At 36.7% G+C, this 20,631-nt stretch overlaps 1 protein-coding gene across 3 annotated transcripts in view; it reads right to left on the reverse strand.

The window, feature by feature from the left end:
- LOC131045237 (uncharacterized) overlaps positions 1–15,931 on the reverse strand; it is a 70,769-nt gene extending 54,838 nt beyond the window's left edge. The window contains exon 1 of one of the 3 annotated variants that reach the window (XM_057978787.2): positions 15,668–15,931. In XM_057978787.2, the coding sequence (XP_057834770.2) occupies positions 15,668–15,733 (66 nt within the window). In that variant the 5' untranslated portion in view covers positions 15,734–15,931. The remainder of the gene's footprint in view (positions 1–15,667) is intronic. The other 2 variants (XM_057978786.2, XM_057978788.2) reach the window with 2 other exon arrangements.
- Between the last annotated feature and the right edge of the window lie 4,700 nt (positions 15,932–20,631).

The following is a 20,631-nucleotide window of genomic DNA, read 5'->3' on the forward strand; positions in this document are numbered from 1 at the left end:
TCCTTTGCCCTCTTGGATCCATGATCTAGCTTAGGATCATTTCCTTTGACCCCAAAATCCACGATCTCGCTGGATCTCTTCCTTTGCTCATAAACATAAGGATCAGCATAAGGTTTGGTTTGGATTAACAGTAAGAAGGAATCTCGATGAGAGTAAGGTTGAGCTAACGATTCAAAATCGATTTCCTTTTCCCTCTTGGATCCACGAAATCCTTCCTTTGCTCACCAAAATCCCTGAAATTCTTCCTTTGCTCTCTCCAAACCCCGAAATTCTTCCTTTGCCCTCTTGGATCCACAAAATTCTTCCTTTGCTCAACAAAATCCCCTAAATTCTTCCTTTGCTCTCTCCAAACCCCGAAATTCTTCCTTTGCCCTCTTGGATCCATGAAATCCTTCCTTTGCTCACCAAAATCCACAAAATTTCATTTCCTTTGCTCACTCAAATCCACGATAAGGATGAGGGAATCATTGGCACCCATCCTAAGGAAGAGGTTTGTCAATACAAGTAAAGATGAGGTTTGATTTTAAATTTTCAAGGCAAAGCGAATTCATCTTCAGCAAGGCAGCAAATTTATTTTGCATCAGTCACTAACAGTGATAGCAGATTAACACAAGGTTGAGATCGTCAAACTTAGAGCAAATTTTAGTATTCAACCTGGTGGAAAGATTTGGTGCAGGTCTGAGACAAATTAAATTTTGATCATTTTTAATAAAATCAGACCTTAATCAGACCTGAGAAAGCAAAACCTTAGATTGATCATCACAAATCAGACACACGGACAGAAATTAGAACATCATTAGAAGGATATATAAGGTTAGAAAACTTGGGAATGCATATACCATAAGTGTTTGATGTTAGCATGCTTGTTGTTGCAGGTAATCAACTGGCTACATCAGCATCAATATCATCAGCATGAGGGATGGAGGCAAATCCAGCATGCATCAAAAACATGGAAGGAAGACTTCGTCATTCAAAGGAAACATCAAAGGAAAGGCATTATAAGGCAAGAGTGGAGATCATCAGCATTAAGGATAAGATCATCCTCACGGAATGAAAGTCAACATCACGAAGGATCAACATAGAGGAGTTTAAAGGGATGAAGAATGAAGCACAATATTCACAAGAGTGAGCATAGAAATGCATGTGATAAAAGAGAAATTTTCACAATCTTGAATTTCCTTCGGAAATCCAAGAATCATTGCCAATATAGCCAGACGGAAGCTCCAAGGCGAAGTGATCAAGACAAGAAGATAGTTTCAGAAGAGTTAATCAAAGTTAGAGGACAATGCAATTTGACCAAGCTTTGAGATGTTGAGTATCAAGAGATATTGCTAGAGGAATCAACACTTGCTTGTGATGAGGTATCAAGTCTATCAAGCAAACTGAGGTGGCATCCTTGTCATCACTAACCAATCAAAAGGTTCTACATCAGCACGTCCAGATGCAATGTACATGACTCATCCATGGAGACACAAACTTCAAGATACGTAACCTCATATTCTATTGGTTCACATTCAATATTGAACCTAAATGTAATTTTCTCATTGGCCAAAGGATGTTGTTGTAACAAACTCTAATTAAGGTTTTCATCTTGAAATCTCGGCCATTGATTGTGAATCAATCTGAGCCGCTCATTGTAAAGAGCTATCTATAAAAGGCTTAAATCTTCTCATTTGTAAAAATTATTAGCAAGTTAACAACAGTAGAAAAATAGATAGATTAGAAGTTAGAAGTTAGAATAGAGTAGGAGAAGAAGAAATTGTTGCTAAGACTTGTAAATGGAAGTACTCTTTTCATTGAAGATATGGTGAAATCTATTGTTTCAACAAGTTGCATAATTTCTACTTCTCATTTGTTTCCATGTTGATTAGATGAATACAAGGAATTGTGAATGATTGATGGTAAAATTCGTTTATCCATACCACTAGCAATTTGCTGATTGTAAGTTTGCCTTGTGTGGTCAACTAGAATCCTTAAATGAGCTTAACTTCAATTGCCACTTGCCTCATTGATATGCATCGTCTTGATGTTGTCTATGCCGTTGGTGGTGATTTGAACATCATTTTACTCTCCTTAGAAGATCGTACTAACTTTGTGGAGTTGTTCTTTGATGGCAAAGCAAAGCTTAGTTGAATTTCACTCGATTGTTCATTGTCTCTTGCATTCTTAGGATTAGATTAGACTCCTCAAACATTGTCTTTTGCCATTTTTTTTTCCAAGCAAATAGTTAGAATCTAAGTTACAGCAACATCCAAATGTTCTACATTCAAGTATTCAACATAAGTCCCTTTGGATTACCAGCAATCACATCAACCAATTGAGCTATCTACATATCAAGACCTAACTAAAGAAACCTTGGAGTCATCTTGGTTGATTCAATTTAGCATCTAGGAAGATTTTGATCAAGAGAGGATAGAATACTTTTGATATTTTATTAAGTGTTAGACGTGCATAAAAACACATCAACATGTCCCCTGCCATCCCCTATAAAATGGCCTCCCTCTTGTTCTCAACCTGAAAACTTGGGGTAACATAGGTCATCAATTTAATCAACATTATGGAAAGGTAAACTAAGAATTGCCTAAAAAATTGTGTAGACCTCAGATATTCTATATCTGGCTAACCTTCTAACTCTCAGTATTTATCAAATTAATAATTCAATAAAAGTAAAAAAAATGTGTGCCTTGAGGCTGACAAGTTGTCAAATTAATCTACTTTCTGGAAAACTAAAAAATCGTTAGTAAAAATTCATGTGAATTTTCAAAATGCTATAATTAGGTGAGGATGAATTTAAGAAATTTAAACATATACGTTTAGATGAAATTTGCATACCTAGAAATCATAAAAATAATCTACTTTCAATAAAACTACACAAAATTCTCCATTAAAAATCTATGCAAACCTTCAAATCATGGATTTAACTAAGGCTTCAAACTATTTAGAAATCTAAATAAACTTGCAATGAATAATTCATGTACCTTAATTTCAACAATTTAATCTACTTTTTATAAAGGTAAACATAAAATTGTCCATAAAAATCCATGTAAATCCCAAATATAAAATAAGTGGCTGTTTTACACACACTACTCGAATTTAAATTTCGCTCCAGCATGAAAATAAATCCACATATGCCTCGAAGCAATGCCACACTTTCACTTCAAATTATTTAGCATAGTAAAATAAATAAATGCATATCTTGAGGCCATCCATTTAACCTACTTTTTGTAAAGCTAAACGACGAGTATTTGGTTAAATCATGTAAACCTCAAAAACAATATAGTTGGTTAGGTATTTTAAATATTTATTAATTTTAAATTTCATTTAAAATGAAAATACAGGAGCGCCAATGCTATCAATTTAACATACTTAACTGAAACTTCAATATATTAAAAAAAAGAAAATATTTGTCAAGGTGAAATATAGTTAATTTAACATACTATGCTTACCATAAAGCCAATATTCCACGGGGACGCATCCCCCTAGAAAATCATGCCGTTTCCAAGACAGGGGCATCCCTGGCACAACGGGGCGCATGATGAACGTCAAAAATGTCTCCTTAAGATTCGCATGTCTCCTAGATGTTTCATTACAAGGGATGCCATGCGGGATGTTGGGACATCCCTCGATAGCTTAGGGGATGCGAAGAAGTTTCCCACAGCATCGAAGCCAAAAAGTAGTTTTGTTTTTAAAACAAAAGGTGATTTCACCGAATCCATTGTAACCCTAACTCATCGAAAACTCATAAAGAGACATTAGGTCTCATTTGCAGACACACAGACTTGAAACTCAGCTTGAACTTGAAACTCAGGTTGCAATAGTTGGACTGTAACTAGAAGTGGAGATTGCATCAGCAAGCTTGGAAGTTGGAAGATTCTTCATTCTTACAAGAGGAAGAGGAGTCGGGACAGCAAGATTAAAGATGGACATTTGCCATTCTTTCAAAACATATTTTTGTTCATTGATGAAGATCATTCAAGAATCAAATTGTTCATTGCACAATGCAGCTGTCAGAAATTTAGATAACTTAGAAATCATCATTTTCATTACTATTTGCTTAAAAAATCAGCTCAAATTCATTGTTCAAAACTTCATTTTTTAGTTTTTACTTCAAAATTGTTTAAAACAGCAGCGTATAGTTTTTCTGAGTTTTTTTTCAACATTGTTTCTTGCAGCATCATTATCACAATGAGCTCTTACAGCATGAGTGAGGATGAGGAGGTTGAAGTAGAAATTCATAGTGAAAATGAATCATCTATGAACCTAGCATAGGAGTGGGGGGTCAGGCTAATAGTCAAACTGAAACAAGTTTTGTTGGGAGTGAGGCTAATTTAAACATTTTCAGATCCAAATCCTCAAGGATGCTATAGAGGAGGGTGGGCCACAAAATGTGGTGCAGGTAGTGTTGACATGTATTTTGTACACAGTCATACACAGAATAAAATACCAATAGGTATCTTATCCTCTCTTGAGAAAATAGTCTCTAACTGCTGAAGATCTGCAAAAAGGATCAGTTAGACGGACTCCAAGGTTCTTTTAGTGGGGTCTCCACGTGTGGACAAGCTTTTTAGTGGTATGATGTGATTTGCTGTTTCCTCCAAGGCGTCTTACGGATTCCAAAGGCTCGAAGATTTTACTAATCTAAAAGGAACTTTCAAAAAAATGGCAAAAGGACAGGGTTTAAGGAAGTCTAATCTAGCCTAGCCCTATGAACGACTTAGCATGAATGAGATTTGGCAAGACTCAACCAACTTCAATTTTGCAATAAGATAACAACTCAATTGAAATTAGTGCGATCTTCTAAGGTAATAATGGTGTTCAATGCATCAAAGACCAAGGACACTACTACGAAGGTACATATCCTAGATACGAAAATGCTTGAAGGTTAAGGACTCAAAATGTTTTCCAGTCGACCACGCAAGGCGTTCCTACAATCAGCAAGAAGCTAGTGGTTTGGATTGCGAATCCTACCAAATATCAAAACTCACACTTAGTCTTTCAAATTAACAAACTACTTTGATTGAACGTGATTCAAGTACATCCAACAACCATGAAGATAACTTAAGAAATTTGCAACAAAACACCATAACTTCAATATTTTATTGATTTCCAAGTCATCATATACAACAATTGCTTGAATTTCTCTCTTCAAGACTCAATCTTGCTACAAAATAAAAATTGCTTCTAACTCTAATCTCTCTATTACATCAACTATTATCTCTCACACTTATTCACTATTAACTATTATCAAATGAAATGAAAAATAGGGGGTATAAATAGCATCCCCAGTTACAATGAAAGGTCCAGATTGAAAGTAAATCAATGGACAAGATCATGACACCTAAACCCTAATTAGGGTTTGTTACAAATGACCTCCTTTTACTGAACAATATTAAATACATAGCCAAATATTAAATTTGGCACAAAAATCTAGGAGGTATCAACCAATGAGAAATAAGATGTCATGTCATCTGTAACAACCTTTCATCTAGAATCTTATTCCCTTTCCAATTCTCTTTCTTAGCATATGCAATGAATTTTGTCACGATTCCTTCGATTTCTGTGCTTGGAATCTCGGGAAGATTCTTGATACTCTCTTCTAAGTGGATAACCTGATCAAATGCATCTAGAAGAGCCGTGTCCCAAGTAGGTTCAAGTTCCTTTGTTCTATCAATCAGGAGCATGGTGGCATACATCTGATCATACTGCTCATCTGTAACATCTGCGTCCTTGCGAAAGATGATCTTGATTCTATCCTCAAATTCTTGTAAATCCACATCCGTCTCGACCTCGATCCTTCTGCCAAGAATGGTACGAAGTACCTCAAATACTCTGTCCTGGATCGGATTGATCACCTCCTCAACTTGACCACATCTAACACTGATGTCCTCGAAGAGAACACTCTTTATATGGAGTAAGGTTGACCACTGAAACAAACTGTGAGAATCACCTTCTAAGATCCTCTCTTGTGCTAAAATTCTTCTGGATGTGTGTCTTATAACTTTCAAGACAGGGATGACAACGTCCTTGGTATGGGCAAATGCAGCTACTGTTGCCATCAATCTGTGAATAATCTCAAGAACTTGGATAGCCTGATGGGTGATCTTCGACATCCTTGTAACAAACTCAATGGCCACCGTGTGAGATCTATCCATCCAACTACATGTACGCTGGACCAGGTTCCTGAATCTTTCTGCTTCATTGATTGATTGAAGGGGCAATGCCTGCAATGGTGATCTAACTGGATCCTGACGTCCCAAAGGTTCATTGATGTGACTGAAATATGTCCTCCATGCACCGACCTCTTTCTCAAGCTTTCTATTCTTTTCTACTTCTTCTCTAAACTTGTCCTTCAATGCCTCAAATGTGTCGGTGGCATCATCTAAAGTCTGCTCTGCTGTGGATGGTCCTAACTCAATAGTCTGTATATGATAGTCTTCTGCTAGGATCTCACCCTCATATTTGTCTGCTGCCGGTGTAGCTATCTGCAGTTTTCTAGATCCAGTCTCATCTCGAATCATCTTGGACATCTTTGTAGCCTTCTTCTTCTCTGTTGTCATATGTGAACGTCCCACGAGGCTCTCTAAATCAATTGCACTGTCCTCGTCCTCAATTACGATCACCTTAGTCAATCTTTCCTTCAACCAATCTGGGATATTTGATCTTGTCTCTTGAACTTGAATTTCTTTATGTACTATTTCTTCTTGTCTGGGAGGAGATGTTACTTCATTATCATTATCTAAATCATAGTCTTGGAGAGATCCATCGGATGAAACATGTTGTGCCTGTCCTTCCTCCTGTATATCATTTTGTACCATTGATTCCATGGACTCTTCCACTCGAACTGTTCTATCCTCTGGTCTGGAAGAAGTACCTGGTGTTTGATCTTTGTTAGCACCTTGCTTTTTCTTGGAAGACTCTTTCTTTTCCGATCTTTCCTTTCTTTTTGAACCTCTCGAATGGAGATTGCCCTCACTGGCACATCGAAGGTTACCTTCACCTGAATTCCTAGGATTAGGATTGCCTTCACTAACACTGGCTCCCCCTTCAGCTGGTTTTTCTTCCAAAGTAAAAGACATAGCTATGCCCTGTTCTCTTAACTTCTGATGCTGAACGTCTACCCATCTGCGAGTACAAGACAAGACTGGTGCCATCAAATCATCTAAATCCACGGCCTCGGGCTCATTCCAATTCAAACTTATTGTTTTGCTTTCTCTATCATATGAAGATTGGATGTGCCTGCCGTTGTCCTGAGCTTGGTCGGCCACTCTGTAAATCTTACATTTCCTGATGAAATCCAAAGGCAATCTAGAATGCATTTTTCGTTTCACTTCGAGATCGTCTAGGAGATTCATCATAAAATCTTCAATTTGGTACTCATGTCTAAATCTTCTACCGACCGTCTCCTCTAAATGTCCATGTGGATCAAAACTATTCCTCCAAGCAAAAGATGAAAAAGGATACAAGGCTAACTCCTTCTCTGCGTCATCCATGGCTAAGACATTAGGACATACCTCAACTGAATTACCCAAAATAATAGGTACCTGAACTCCATTCTGATGTCTGTGTCTGAATGCCTTCACATATGCTGCCAACTGCCTTGTTACTTCAAGTAACACAATTCTGTCTGTCGGGTACCTCGGCAACATGTATGGAGGTAAAGGACATCCATACACTCTAATGTAAGTGAACTTGGGAAACTGAATGAACCAAGCACCGTACCTCTTGATGAATTCCTGGGCATCCTGAGATAATCTGTTGTGAATCCCTCCTTGCAACGTCCTTGTGATGTTCATCGTGAAAGTATCATTGATTAACTTGTAGTTCTTCCCTGGTGGATGATGCAAGTAGGTATAGGATTCACAAACTCTGACCTCGCCGGGTCCTCTTCCAATCACTCCTCTGTGAGGTAGTCCTGCGTACTCAACGCTCCTGATTAAGGCATAGATGACGTATGAACTCATGTGGAAGGACTTAGTAGCCCTGAGTCTTCTCAACTGTACGTCTAAGCAATGGCTAATTATCCTAGCCCAATGTATTGTACCCTTTCCTTGAACAATCACCTGGATGAAGTAAAACATCCATTTCTCAAAATAGAAGGCATGAGGTGCTCCTGTAACTCTGTTGAGCATGGTAATCAAATCTCTGTACTCCTCCTGGAAATCAATCCTGTGTGGTGTGTTCGGTACTTTGCTCAGACGGGGACGACTCTTAAGTAGCCAGTTCTTGTTAATTATGCTTAGGCAAGCATCTGGATCATCATCGTACACTGATCTGGCTCCTTCAATGCTCTTGTATATCATGTCCCTGTGCTCTGGAAGATGGAAGGCTTCACTTATGGCTTCCTCTGAAAGGTACGCCAAAGTGCTTCCCTCATTGGACACAATTGTCCTGGACTGGGGATTGTAGTGACGGGCACACTCGATCATCAACTCGTGGCACTGAATGGCTGGAGGAAAACCGGCCGCCTTAATGATGCCACTCTCTATTATTCTCCGGGCAACAGGTGATGGCTTGCCGATGTAAGGGACCTCCCGGAACTTCTTTGTGCTAAAGTTCCCCAAGTTTGTATCTCCAATGTTGCTCCATTTAGACACGATCTTGGTCTCCACTTCTTCGGTCTTCTGATCTTCTTTCATGAGAGCCGAGCGACTAGTGGATGCTCCCGCCTTTGGGGTTGCCATACCTACACAACATTTCATTATAAGAAATAGATTTTGCAATAAATAACGTAAATAAGAGAGATAAATTTTAGGAAACCTCATGATAAGTCTCTAGAGTCATCATTTCCTAAAATACGACGATTGAGCCAAGAGAAATTCAAGAATCAAAAATTCAAAAAAAAATTGAAATATGACGATGAATGAATAAAGCAATAACAATTAAATCGCCATACCTCGATAGAGAGCTAACTCTAGAATGCAAAAACAAAATTTGCCTAGGCAAAATTGAGTTATAAAATAATCTTCAATATGATCTCCTCAAAATTGACTTCGCCACCTCCGGAGAGAACGTGATCTTCAATTATCGCCTTGGACGTGGTCTCAAATGGATCTTCAAATTCGCCTTGGTGTGGTCTCCAAGTCCTTAGCAAATTCGCCTCAATGTACCCTCAAGTTCGCGCTTGGTGTGGTCTTCAAATTCGCACCACCCTTGGATGAATGAAACTCGCACCACCTTTGAACACACTTCGCACTATATTCGCTTCCCCTTGATTCGCATGAAGAAAGGTAAAAATGATGTAGAAATGATAGTTTTTACCCCCCTTATATAGCGCGTTCATCCTTCACCCCTTAGGCCAACTTGATAAAAATAAAACCATTTTTTAAATGATTTGCAATGAAATGACAAGGCCGACTTGCCTAATTGAGCGCTCAAATCGATTTTTTATTAATTAAATAATTAATTATTAATGCCTTGCGTTTTTTAATTTGCAAATTTCGATTCTAATAAAGGCAAAATAATTAATAAATGTTTAACGCCATATTAAATGCTAAATAAATAAGATTTTCAAATTTTAAATCGATTTAGCATTTAAGGAAATTTGAATTGTTTAATTTGGCGCCAAAAATATGAAAATAAAGGGACGTACCTCATCGCTCTGGTCCCTTGGAGAGGGACAGGAGCGATCCATGATTTTGGTCTTGATTCTTGCATTTTCAACGTTCAACTCCTTCATTTCCACGTTCCAGATCGATCATCTGGTGGTCCTTCGAATTTGAATTTCTTTCTTGTGCGAGCAAGTGCATCTCATGACCATTATCGCCCTGGTCCCTTGGAGAGGGACAGGAGCGATCCTAAGGTTTTTGCTTGAAATTCTCCATTTTGGTACGATCTTTTCCTTGTATCATCTTCCAAATGCCATTTAAAACCTTGTGCGTCCTTGTCTTAACGTGATTTTCAAAGAATATCATGTGTTTTGCCTAACATCGCCCTTGTCCCTTGGAGAGGGACAGGAGCGATCTCCATGTCTTCACGTTCATCTTGTATCTTTGACCTTCGAACTTCCATTGTAAGGCGAATAACATCTATGCTCATTCCTTTCGCGCTTATTCCATTTGTCTTCATTATGTGTTTGGATGTATTAAAGGGACCATCGCCCTTGTCCCTTGGAGAGGGACAGGAGCGATCCACGTTTTCTCCTTGACCTTGGCAACTTTACACTTTGATCTCCTTTGCGATGTCCTTCAAACGTCGTCCTTCGCACTTCCTAACCTCGCTTCGCTTTGATCTTGAAGGAACGTGAGTGTTTTTGATAGTATCGCCTTGGTCCTTGTCCAAAGGACAGGAGCGACGTGAGGCTTTTACATTATTTGGCGATGTTTGGACGTTCAACACTCTTGCAAATTATCTTCAAACGATGCCTTGGACCATATGCTATCTTAAGACGTCTTGACTTAGCTTGATCTTGAAGCAAAACAAGGAATCCAAAGCAAATTGCCCTGGTCCCTTGGAGAGGGACAGGAGCGATATGGTCCCTAGGTCCATTTTGGTGATTATTTAATGTTTGAAATCTTCATGCATCACCTTTCTACCTTTCCGTGGACCCTCTAAGACCTTGCGAAATCTTGTCCTTACGTAAATCTTGCTCAAAATGATCAATACATCTAACATCGCCCTGGTCCCTTCCTGAGGGACAGGAGCGATCTATGTTATATGGTGTCAATTTCTTCATTTTAACGTCCCTTGAGTGTTTGCGCATGATGAAGATGCCTTGAAATGTCCCTCGCCACCTTCTCTTGACTTGTGTCGACCTTGAACTTTGGAGGAACGACCTTGAACTTGCGTAGGGAGTATTATCATCATTGTATTGCCCTGGTCCCTTGGAGAGGGACAGGAGCGATCCTTCCCTTGTGGCCACTATCTCACTTTGCCAGGTTCCAAGTTTATATTCAACGGACTCGTCCTTCTTCACTCTATTCGTCCATGCCTTGACATCATTTGTAACTTTGCAAGAAAAGCAATTATATCAAAAATCGCTCTGGTCCCTTCCTGAGGGACAGGAGCGAACTAGGCATTTAACACTGTTATGGACGTCCCAAAAATCTTCAATTTATATTCAACGCATTCATCTCATGTTTTCCCTTGTTTTTGAACGTAAACTTGCCTTGACCTTTGTCTGGATTTTGCATAATGAAGGAAATCGCTCTGGTCCCTGGGAGAGGGACGAGAGCTACAAGGTACCTCGCCCTGGTCCCTTGGAGAGGGACAGGAGCGATTTAGTCAATATAGGTCATTTTCCTTCGTTTTTGCATATCAAATTATATTCATTTGGCAAAGCATCCTCCCTTGGACGTCCTCAAATCATTAAGCTCTCGAAATCTTGCAAGGACAAGGCGAAATTTGAATTGTAGCTCCGGTCCTTCACTGAGGGACAGGAGCGATTTTCCTCCTGGAGGCATTTCTGTGCTCATAAAAATCTTCAATTTATATTCAACGGAAAGATCTCGCCGTTCTCCATCATGTCCAACTTGAAATTTGTCTAGACTCTGCAAGGACGATGAGGTATTTGAAAATGAGCTCCCGTCCTTCACTGAGGGACAGGAGCGATTTTGCTCCTACAGGCCAAAATAACAAGATTTTTCACATTTTAACACTTCACGAGGCGAAAACAAATCAATTCCAATGCCCAGGATCAAAATTCAAAAAAGTCAAAATTTGGTCAAAATATTCAATCGGACAGAAATTCACATTGACGGTCAACACTTAGACAAATTTAAGCTCTGCATTAACATTCCAATTGAGAATTAGACCATTTTGGCGAATTTATTGCATTCAAAATTTGCATTCCAGAAAAGGAAGCTCAAAAGCTCTCAAAAAACGACTGGATTTTGGCTTGAAAAGGCAAAATTTAAAACCTTAAGGCTTGGCCCTAAATCCAGACAACTAACTAACTAACAAAACCCTAAAAACGAAAGCGAAAACGAGCGAAAAACAAGCAAAAAGAGGGGGTCCCCATTTGCAATGGGGCGATGTGTGAAATGGTCACAACAGGTAGTCACAGATGCAGCCCATGTGTGCAGAGCAGCAAGGAATTTGATTAAGGCAGCCTATATACATATTTGGTGAACTCCTTGTTGTGTGCATACCATAATTAATGCACTCAAGGACATAGGTAAAATCAGTTGGATCAAAACAATTGTTCCTGATGCTAGAGATGTGCAAATGTTTATCTACAACCATCACACTTCACATGCACTCTTCAGGACCTTCTCCAATAAGGAATGCCTAAAACCTATAGAGACTCGGTATACATCATATTTTATTCTCTTGGAGAGGATGCTTGAGTTGCAAGAGGCATCGCAACTAATGGTTATGATAGCAGAATGGAACAGATGACCTAAGTCGAAGACACATCAAGGGTTGAGGGTGAAGGAGGTGATGAAGAAAGATGTCTTATTGGCTCCATCATTGCTCCAATCTTCATAGTTATTAGATTTGGGAATTCTAATGCACCTTCCCTTGGAAAGGTGTATGAGTGCATTGATTCTATGCTTGGTCAAATAAAGGTTATTGTGCAAGAGAAGAACCCTAGATTGCAATTTTGCACAGAGCATATTCAGCCAATCATTCATCATAGATGGGAGAAGCTCAACGCTCCCTTACACATGGTTGCCTATGCATTGAACCCAAAATGGTATGTGCAAAGGCGCAACAGAATTACGCCTATAGAGGACGCTGACGTGAAGGAAAGACTCATGAAGGCAATCAACAAAACGTATGTTCCTACAAATGCTAGCCAAATTCATATTGAGTGGACAAATTTGCCACTCTTTGGGGATATTCAAAGGCAGCCAAGATAGATCTAGAGATTATGTCACGAGAGGACCCAAGTTGTGGTGGACTATGCATGGGCCTAGATCTTTGACAATTACTCTAACCATTTGTTTGATGTCTTGGGTTTCTAGTTCTTCTATTGCTAACAAGAACTAGTCTACTTACAGCTTCATCCACTTGGTTAAGAATAGACTTACTTCTAGGAGGGTAAAGAAGCTTGTGGCGGTACATAGTGCATTGCGTCTCATTGACCGCAAAACATCTACATACAAGGAGAGTCTAATAGCCAGATGGGATGTAGAGCCAACACACATTGATGATGATGCTTCACAAATAGGGCTGGTTGGTATTGGTATAGATGAGCTTGAGCATGTGGGGTCCAACAGTTCAAGTGATGAGGACATTGAGGAGTTTGACGAGGAGCTTAGAGATGATTAGACTCTACTTCTAGAGTCTATACTTCTAGTATTTACTATTTAATATTTTGTTTTTGAAGTTTGAACTCTGAACACTATTGAATCTTGATAACTTGATCAATTGATTGTAATTTTGATGAATCATAATTAAGAAAACAGAAATTTTGAGAATTCTCGTTCCAAAGTCTATATTTATAATTTATTATTACTAGTGTAATGCAATCATTGCAATGTGTTTAAATTTTTAAACTAAACTTTACCTATTCCTTAGGCTTATACAGTGTAACAATTATTATGTTATACATCTTTATCTTTTTAAAACTAATTTTTCAAGTACAATATGTATTATATCAGCACCGCTCCCCTGCCGTCTTCCCACCCTTCCCAAACCTAGGCCTCAAGAACCCCCCGTCCCCGAGATGCGTCCCCCCATCTCCACGTCCCCAAACTCAATGGAACATTGCATAAAGCCAAACCTATGTTGCTATGACCCCTCCCCCTCCACCCGGGCCTGATCTTATACCAAACTAGTCTAGGTACCAATTCCAACGTGAACCCAAGGGTATCCAAGGGCCGCCTAAGAAAAAAAAAATCATCTCTTTAAAACATATTTTATTTTTACAAATAAAAAAGGTGCCAAATACCTAATTTTGTCCTCAAAATATAACTGTGAAAATGGCATGCATCATGAAGATTTGTGTGGTTTGGAAGGCTTTAATTTGGGCTTGGTCATGGGCCCTCAGCCCCGCTAGGATCTCCACTCTGAGACCCCCACTACTAATTGACATCTCTTATCAATAAGAAACTTGATACAATGACGGGTGGGAGAAATTGAGATCTAACTTTTGAGTAATTACTGTTTTATTCTTTATTTATAATTACTGTTTTATTCTTTAATTATAATCTCCTTTGCCCTTGGATCGGCCTCTAAGAAGATAATCACCCAGCATTATTTATATGACTATAGTTTTCTGGTTGAATGTAGTTTGGGGGCATGACAGTCAATCTAAAATGCTTCCTATGAAGCTAAACTGAAAAATGCCTCTGGAAAATTCATACAAACCCCAGAAATGCAAAATATAGCTAAGGCTTTAAGTCATTAGTTTAACCTATCATGCAAAGCTATTCTGAAAAATGTCTATTATACATAGCAAACACTTAAAATATTAAAATTTGAAAATCACTCAAGATAAAAAGAAATAATGCATGTGCTTTGAGGCCGCCAGTTTAACCTGCTGAGTAAAGCTAAATTGAAAAGTGTAGGTAAAAATTTATATTAGCTTGGAAACACTACATAGCCTTCGGATTATTTAACAAGAATAAATCTTACTCAAAGTAAATATATAAATACATAAATGTACCTTGAGGCCGTCAATCTAGCCTATTCTGTAATGCTGGGCTTAAAAATGTTGGTAAAAACCATTTAAACCTCAAGATTCTATAAACAACCCTAGGTTTCCAATTGCTTAACAAAATGATATTCACTCAATATAAAATATAAAAACTTAAAAATATTAATAAAATAAGATTTCCACAATCCATAGTAATCTTGGTAAGGTACAACTTGAGTTGGTCTAGTGGTGGATAACTTGTACTCTTGAAATAGAGGTCACAAGTTCAAATCCTACAAAGTGGGTAGGGCATTACACCTTATCGGCTTCAGACCATTACCTATCAAAAAAAAAAAAATCTTGGTAAGCAGGTTTCTAGAATCAGATTGTGTGCGAGTTTTTTGATCAATCTGATTCCAGAAACCTGCTTATCAAAACTTAAAAATATTTAAATTTGAATATCACACAAGATTAAAAAAAATATATATAATGTGTCCTCTGAGGCCGTCATTTTAACCTATTGTGTAAAGCTAAATTGAAAAATGTCAGTTAAAATTTATATTAGCCAGAAACACTACACAGCTTTCGGATTATTTAATAAAGGTAGGTCTTACTCAAGATAAATGAATAAATGTACCTTGAGGCTGTCAAGCTAACCTACTCTGTAAAGCTAAGTTTTTGAATGTTCGTAAAAAGTCATATAAACCTCAAAAATTCTATCAATAACCCTAGGTTTCCAATTGTTTGACAAAATGAAATATAAACATATTTGCCTTGAGACTGTCAATTGTAAAGCTAAACAAAAAAATGTCTTTAAAAATTATATAAACCTCAAAAATATTATAGCAGATATAGCTTGGAGTAATTTAGATGCATGGCATCGCCAGAGGCTTCCAAATATTTATCGAGTTTAGATATAACTCGAGAGCTAAAATAATTAAATGTGACTTGAGGTCATAAATTTAACCAACTTTCAAAAGATCTTTAACTCAAATGTGTGTTAAATATTCATTAGAATCTTCTAAATGCTGCTGAATCTAGGTCATCTACAGAAAATAATCTCAGATTTAAAACTCAAATCTAGTTACGTGTAAACTTTAAGTAAAGATAGATAAAAACTAAATAAAATTTTGAAAATTTTTTTACCTGACGGTTTACAATGCTGTGAATTGCTTGATGATTTATCAATGGAAACGTATGTGAATTTTTCATGTCTCTCACAATCAGTACTCTGTCAAAAGGACTGTATCCACATTTTTATAAATTACCGTTTGCGTTTATAGAAAAAAGCGCGGTTTATTTTACAACAAAAGTTTACATTAATTGACAGCAATTTTGCAGTTAGCCTGCTCAAACACTGAGGGTTATTGCAGTCTTCTATAATTTATGTTTTTGACACGTTAATTTGAGTTTTTGACACATTTGGGTTTCAAAGCGGCTTATGGGAGGCCATAAACAATCTATCAAATTATCACAATATTATGGTCAAAATAAAAGGAAAAGAGCAAAAGGACAAGCTCGTTTTAGATCAAAAAGTTTCATTGTTGATCATTGTAATACCTTTAGGATTGAAAGAAGGATTATAAAAGGAAAAGAGCAAAAGGACAAGCTCGTTTTAGATCAAAACATTTCATTGTTGATCATTGTGATACCCTTAGGATTGAAAGAAGGATTAGTAGTTGGGCATAAATAAAAGAAAAAAGAGTCAAAGCATAGGTTGGCTTTAGACCAAAACATTTCACTATGGATCATGGTGTTACTCTTAGGTGGAATATCTAAGGGGGTGAGACTTTTTGTTGTTTTGTATACTTTAGAAAAGTCTTTGATTCGGTACCACGTGACAAATTATGGAATAGAATGGAGAAATTGGGAGTTACAAATGGGCTTAGAGTTGCAGTACATAGGCTATGTGAGCAAGTCAAGGTTAAAATCAAAACCTCTAATGGAATGTTAGAATGTTTTGGCAATATATTGGTGTCAAACAAGGTTGCTCGCTTTCCCCAACATTGTTTGGGCTATATAATGATAAGTTAGAAGAATGGTTAAACAACACTAGCAAAAAAGGGGTCCAGTTGGCTAATTATGTAATAAAGTTACTTCTATATTCGGATGGCATCATCTTAATTATTAAAACAACAAATGGTTTGAGGGAACATTTGAAGACGCTTGAAACCTTTTGTCGGGAAGTAGGGATGCAAGTGAACATTAGCAAGACCAAAGTGATGATCTTCTCTTTGAGAAGAAAAAAAAGATACAAAATAATTTTCTTTTTTAAGGCTTCCTTGAGCAAGACCAAAGTGATGATCTGCTCTTTGAGAAAAAAAAAAAAAAAAAAAGACACAAAATAGGTGTAGAAATGCAGAGCTATGGGATTGGAAAACCAAGAGAATGTTTTTTGGTTTGCTAGTCACCCCAGTAGTATGTCGGATTGGAAATGAGGTATTTGAAAGAATTCAAAAACATCTAATCATAAGCAATCTCAAAATTAAAATTTATTGTCCCATATGAAATTATATTGCTAGAAACTTGCACCTAGATCTTTTGCAAGCTATAGTGATGGTTTATTTAGCAAGTTATCTAAAGAAGGCTCAAAATATGAATAAACATTGTTGGCTTGAGATGATTATGGAGGAAAGACTAAATAGAAGGAAGAACACATGGATGAAACAAAATGACAAATGGATGAGAAAATGGGAAGTGAGTATACAGGAATGCTTAGACACTAATGAAGAAATAAAAAAAATTGTGAAGGAAAAATTTAAGAGTAGCTTATGGACAAAACAAAATGGATGTTAAAAAAGCCTTTTATATCAAAGGATTCAACCCCACATGAGACCACGATGAAAAGTCTTACATAGGACTGAATATTAAATGGAAAGAAAAAATGTTGATGGCTCAATTAAGAACCAACTCACATCACTGAGGTGTGAAATAGGTAGATGGATGATACCTAAAGAAGAGTGGGAAAAGGGAATATGCCTATTTTGCAACACAAGAGTAAATAGTAGAGACAAGGTGACACTTGGTCACCGAATGCCCAGCATACAATGAAATCTATAACATTAATGAAGACATTTTGAAAACGGACAATTTAAACACTTTGTTTGAAGAAACAAAACTTAAAAAAACAACAAACCTATTGATCAAAATTCACCACAAAAGCACAAATCAAGAGAAGAGGTTTCATACTATTTAAGGTCTTGGTGCTCTATCTTTTTGGGTTGTGTGCTATTAATGGATCGCATATGTTGCTTTGGCCTTGTGAACGTTATTAAAATATTACATCCATTCGTTCATCCAAAAGGTCAAATGTTTGTTTATTGCCATAGATTTAAAGGTCCCAAGGCCCTCGTAATGCATGTTTGTGATTTACATACATTTCTTAAAATGTGATCTTTGAAACTTTTCCATATAGATTTTTTTTTAAACTTTGTGGGGCCAAATCAATAATAATTTTTATATGCATATGATATTGGGTATATGGCGAATGCCCATACATAAATTTGATGGGTGTATGGTTGTACTTAGGTATTTTTTAATGAAATATATTTAATTTTTAATGAAGATTGTATTATATAAATGATAATATTTTATATAGATTTTCTATTTTTTTATAAAATTATTTTCATATATACATATATATATATATATATAATTATGTATATAATTATGTATATAACAATGTATTAGTATTTGAATGGTAAGTTTAAATAGATAATCATCATGAGAAATTTATTTGATAGAAGGGTAGATTGTCAAATTTATGTCTAAAGTGTACAATGTTGGGGGTCTTATCATGGTTGAGTGATGTCATGCATGCACTTCATGTGTGTTTGTAAATAGGAATAAATTTTAATTATTGAATGGAAAAGTAATGCTCACCATAAACACACAATTTTCCAGTTATAACAAAAAATTAAATGACAATGGACCTCCAAGCACATGATTTTGCTTGACAAGCCACCTCCAAATGAGTGCTTTTGTCAAATTTTAGTAGAGTATAAATGATTGAAGGTCCTAAGTTACCTTTTGATTTTGAGTAAAAGTGAGGGATAAGGCTCCAAAAATACATACAAGTCCACGTTTTTCCTAAAAAGAGTGGTCAAGTTTTTCAAAGCATGTATTTATCTCTTCGTTGTCAAGGTAGTATTCCCATGCACACTACTTTCTTTGTCGTGGCAAGACCTCACTAAGTGCATATCTAGTACCTCTCTACAACTTTGTTTTAAAAGCATCAAGGTGCAAGCAAGAGGTTGTGAGGTATTTGAAGGTGTTGGTGTAAATTACGTCTCATAATTACACTTTACTTAAGTTGACTTAGGATAATGCATTCATTATAGTTTGCATATGAGACACTTAGGGAAGTGTGCAAATCTAGGGAAGTTGCATGTAGGAGAAATTCCACCTTTTGTGGTGTTATCTTGTTATCACATTCTATCTTCAGTGGGTGATCCACCTCTTGTGCAATATTTTATCATTTCTCCCACCTACCCTTACCTATCATTGTATCTCATTGAGCCACATGTCATGTTTGTGTGTTCTCATACCCAGCGTTTATAAGCAAGCTCATTTACATTGTATGGAATCCAACAACTCAATTAGTTGGGCATTTTGAATCTTGATAGGAATATAGTTTATTCTTGTCACATATTATTTCTCTCTTATTCTTGTGTTTTTCATTGGTCTCTATATCTTGGGTTGCTATAGACAAATTCTCACATGGTATCGGAGCTATAGCAAATTTTCACATGGTATCAAAGCCTATAGGGTGCCATGGATAGTCATTTGAGAGAAATTTGATGCAATTTTGGGTTTTGTATTTTGGAGCTTTCTATTACAGGTTAATATTGGAGGTTGTTGGGTCAAATCTGAGGTCGCACGCATCCTACCATGGTCTTTGACTGTGAAAATTAAAAGTTTTTTCATAATTTTCTTTGAAAATCATTTTTTTAATGATTTTTTTTTTTAATAAAAACTTAAATTTTCATGTTTAAAATAAATAAATAAATATTTTTCTTTATTAGAATTTTTAATAAATTTTTTGAAAAAAAAATATGGATGTATTTTTTTTACATTTTTTTAATTAAAAAAAATTCAAAAATAAAAAACGATATTTTTTTTTTTAGGAAAAAACAATATTTTTCTTTATTAATTTTTAATAAGATTTTTAAAATCTTTAAAAAAAAAATCATTAAATAAGCAAAATTGGGAACAATTTATTTTTGTCCACCTACATACCTGTGTTGCAATGTTCTCCAACTAGCAGCCAAAGTGAGGGTTCAATTTGCTCCTACATATTTCATGGCATCATCCCAATCGGAGGCATCTTCATCTACAATTTTCTACAAGGCATCTTTTTTGTGGCATCATCTTCATGTTTCCAGATTTGCATCGTCGTGTTGTATTCTCTTACATGAGCCATGTTGCAATGCACTAATATATAAAGTGCCACGCCTCTTTGTACTTTGTCATTGATGCCATATTTGATGTAATCCTCTTGTACTGCATAGATTAGGGAATATATTGTGAGACTTGGTGCATGGCTTTAATTGAGACTTGGATTGTACACATGTGTGCATGGGTCCTGTGAGACTTTGATTGTACCAATCTATCATTGACAAGTATCCAGTTGATACTCAAAACAGGTTGTCTCCATGTCCGATCTTCATTTTGTTGTAGTGAGTGATTTATTAGTCATTCTTCATCGACATTGGTACCTGGTTTTGTCACACTTTGACATTCTTGGTGCAACATTGGCTCTATTTCTTCCTAATGGAGAGGACTTCTGATCAACATCATAGGACCATCTTTGTAGGATATTCTACATTGAGGGTGGGGCTTCACGGTCTTTCCTCTTCTCCCTTATGGGGGGACTTTTTCCTCACATGAAGTTTTGTTCTTCTCATTCATCATTGAGAGCATTATGTTCTTTTATCTCTCTTTCGGGGTGGAGTTTTTTCCCATTGGATTTTTCTCTCTTTCTTTGTTTGTGAGAGATTGTGCATTGTATTTGTACATGGCCTAGTAGCTGGGACCCATCTTTCATTGTTAGCTTGAGTGTAAATTCCCCTAAGTTGAACTTAAGGGGGGGTATTGGTGTAAATTATGTC

Source organism: Cryptomeria japonica, chromosome 10 (genome assembly GCF_030272615.1).
Source record: "Cryptomeria japonica chromosome 10, Sugi_1.0, whole genome shotgun sequence".
Lineage (NCBI taxonomy): Eukaryota > Viridiplantae > Streptophyta > Pinopsida > Cupressales > Cupressaceae > Cryptomeria > Cryptomeria japonica.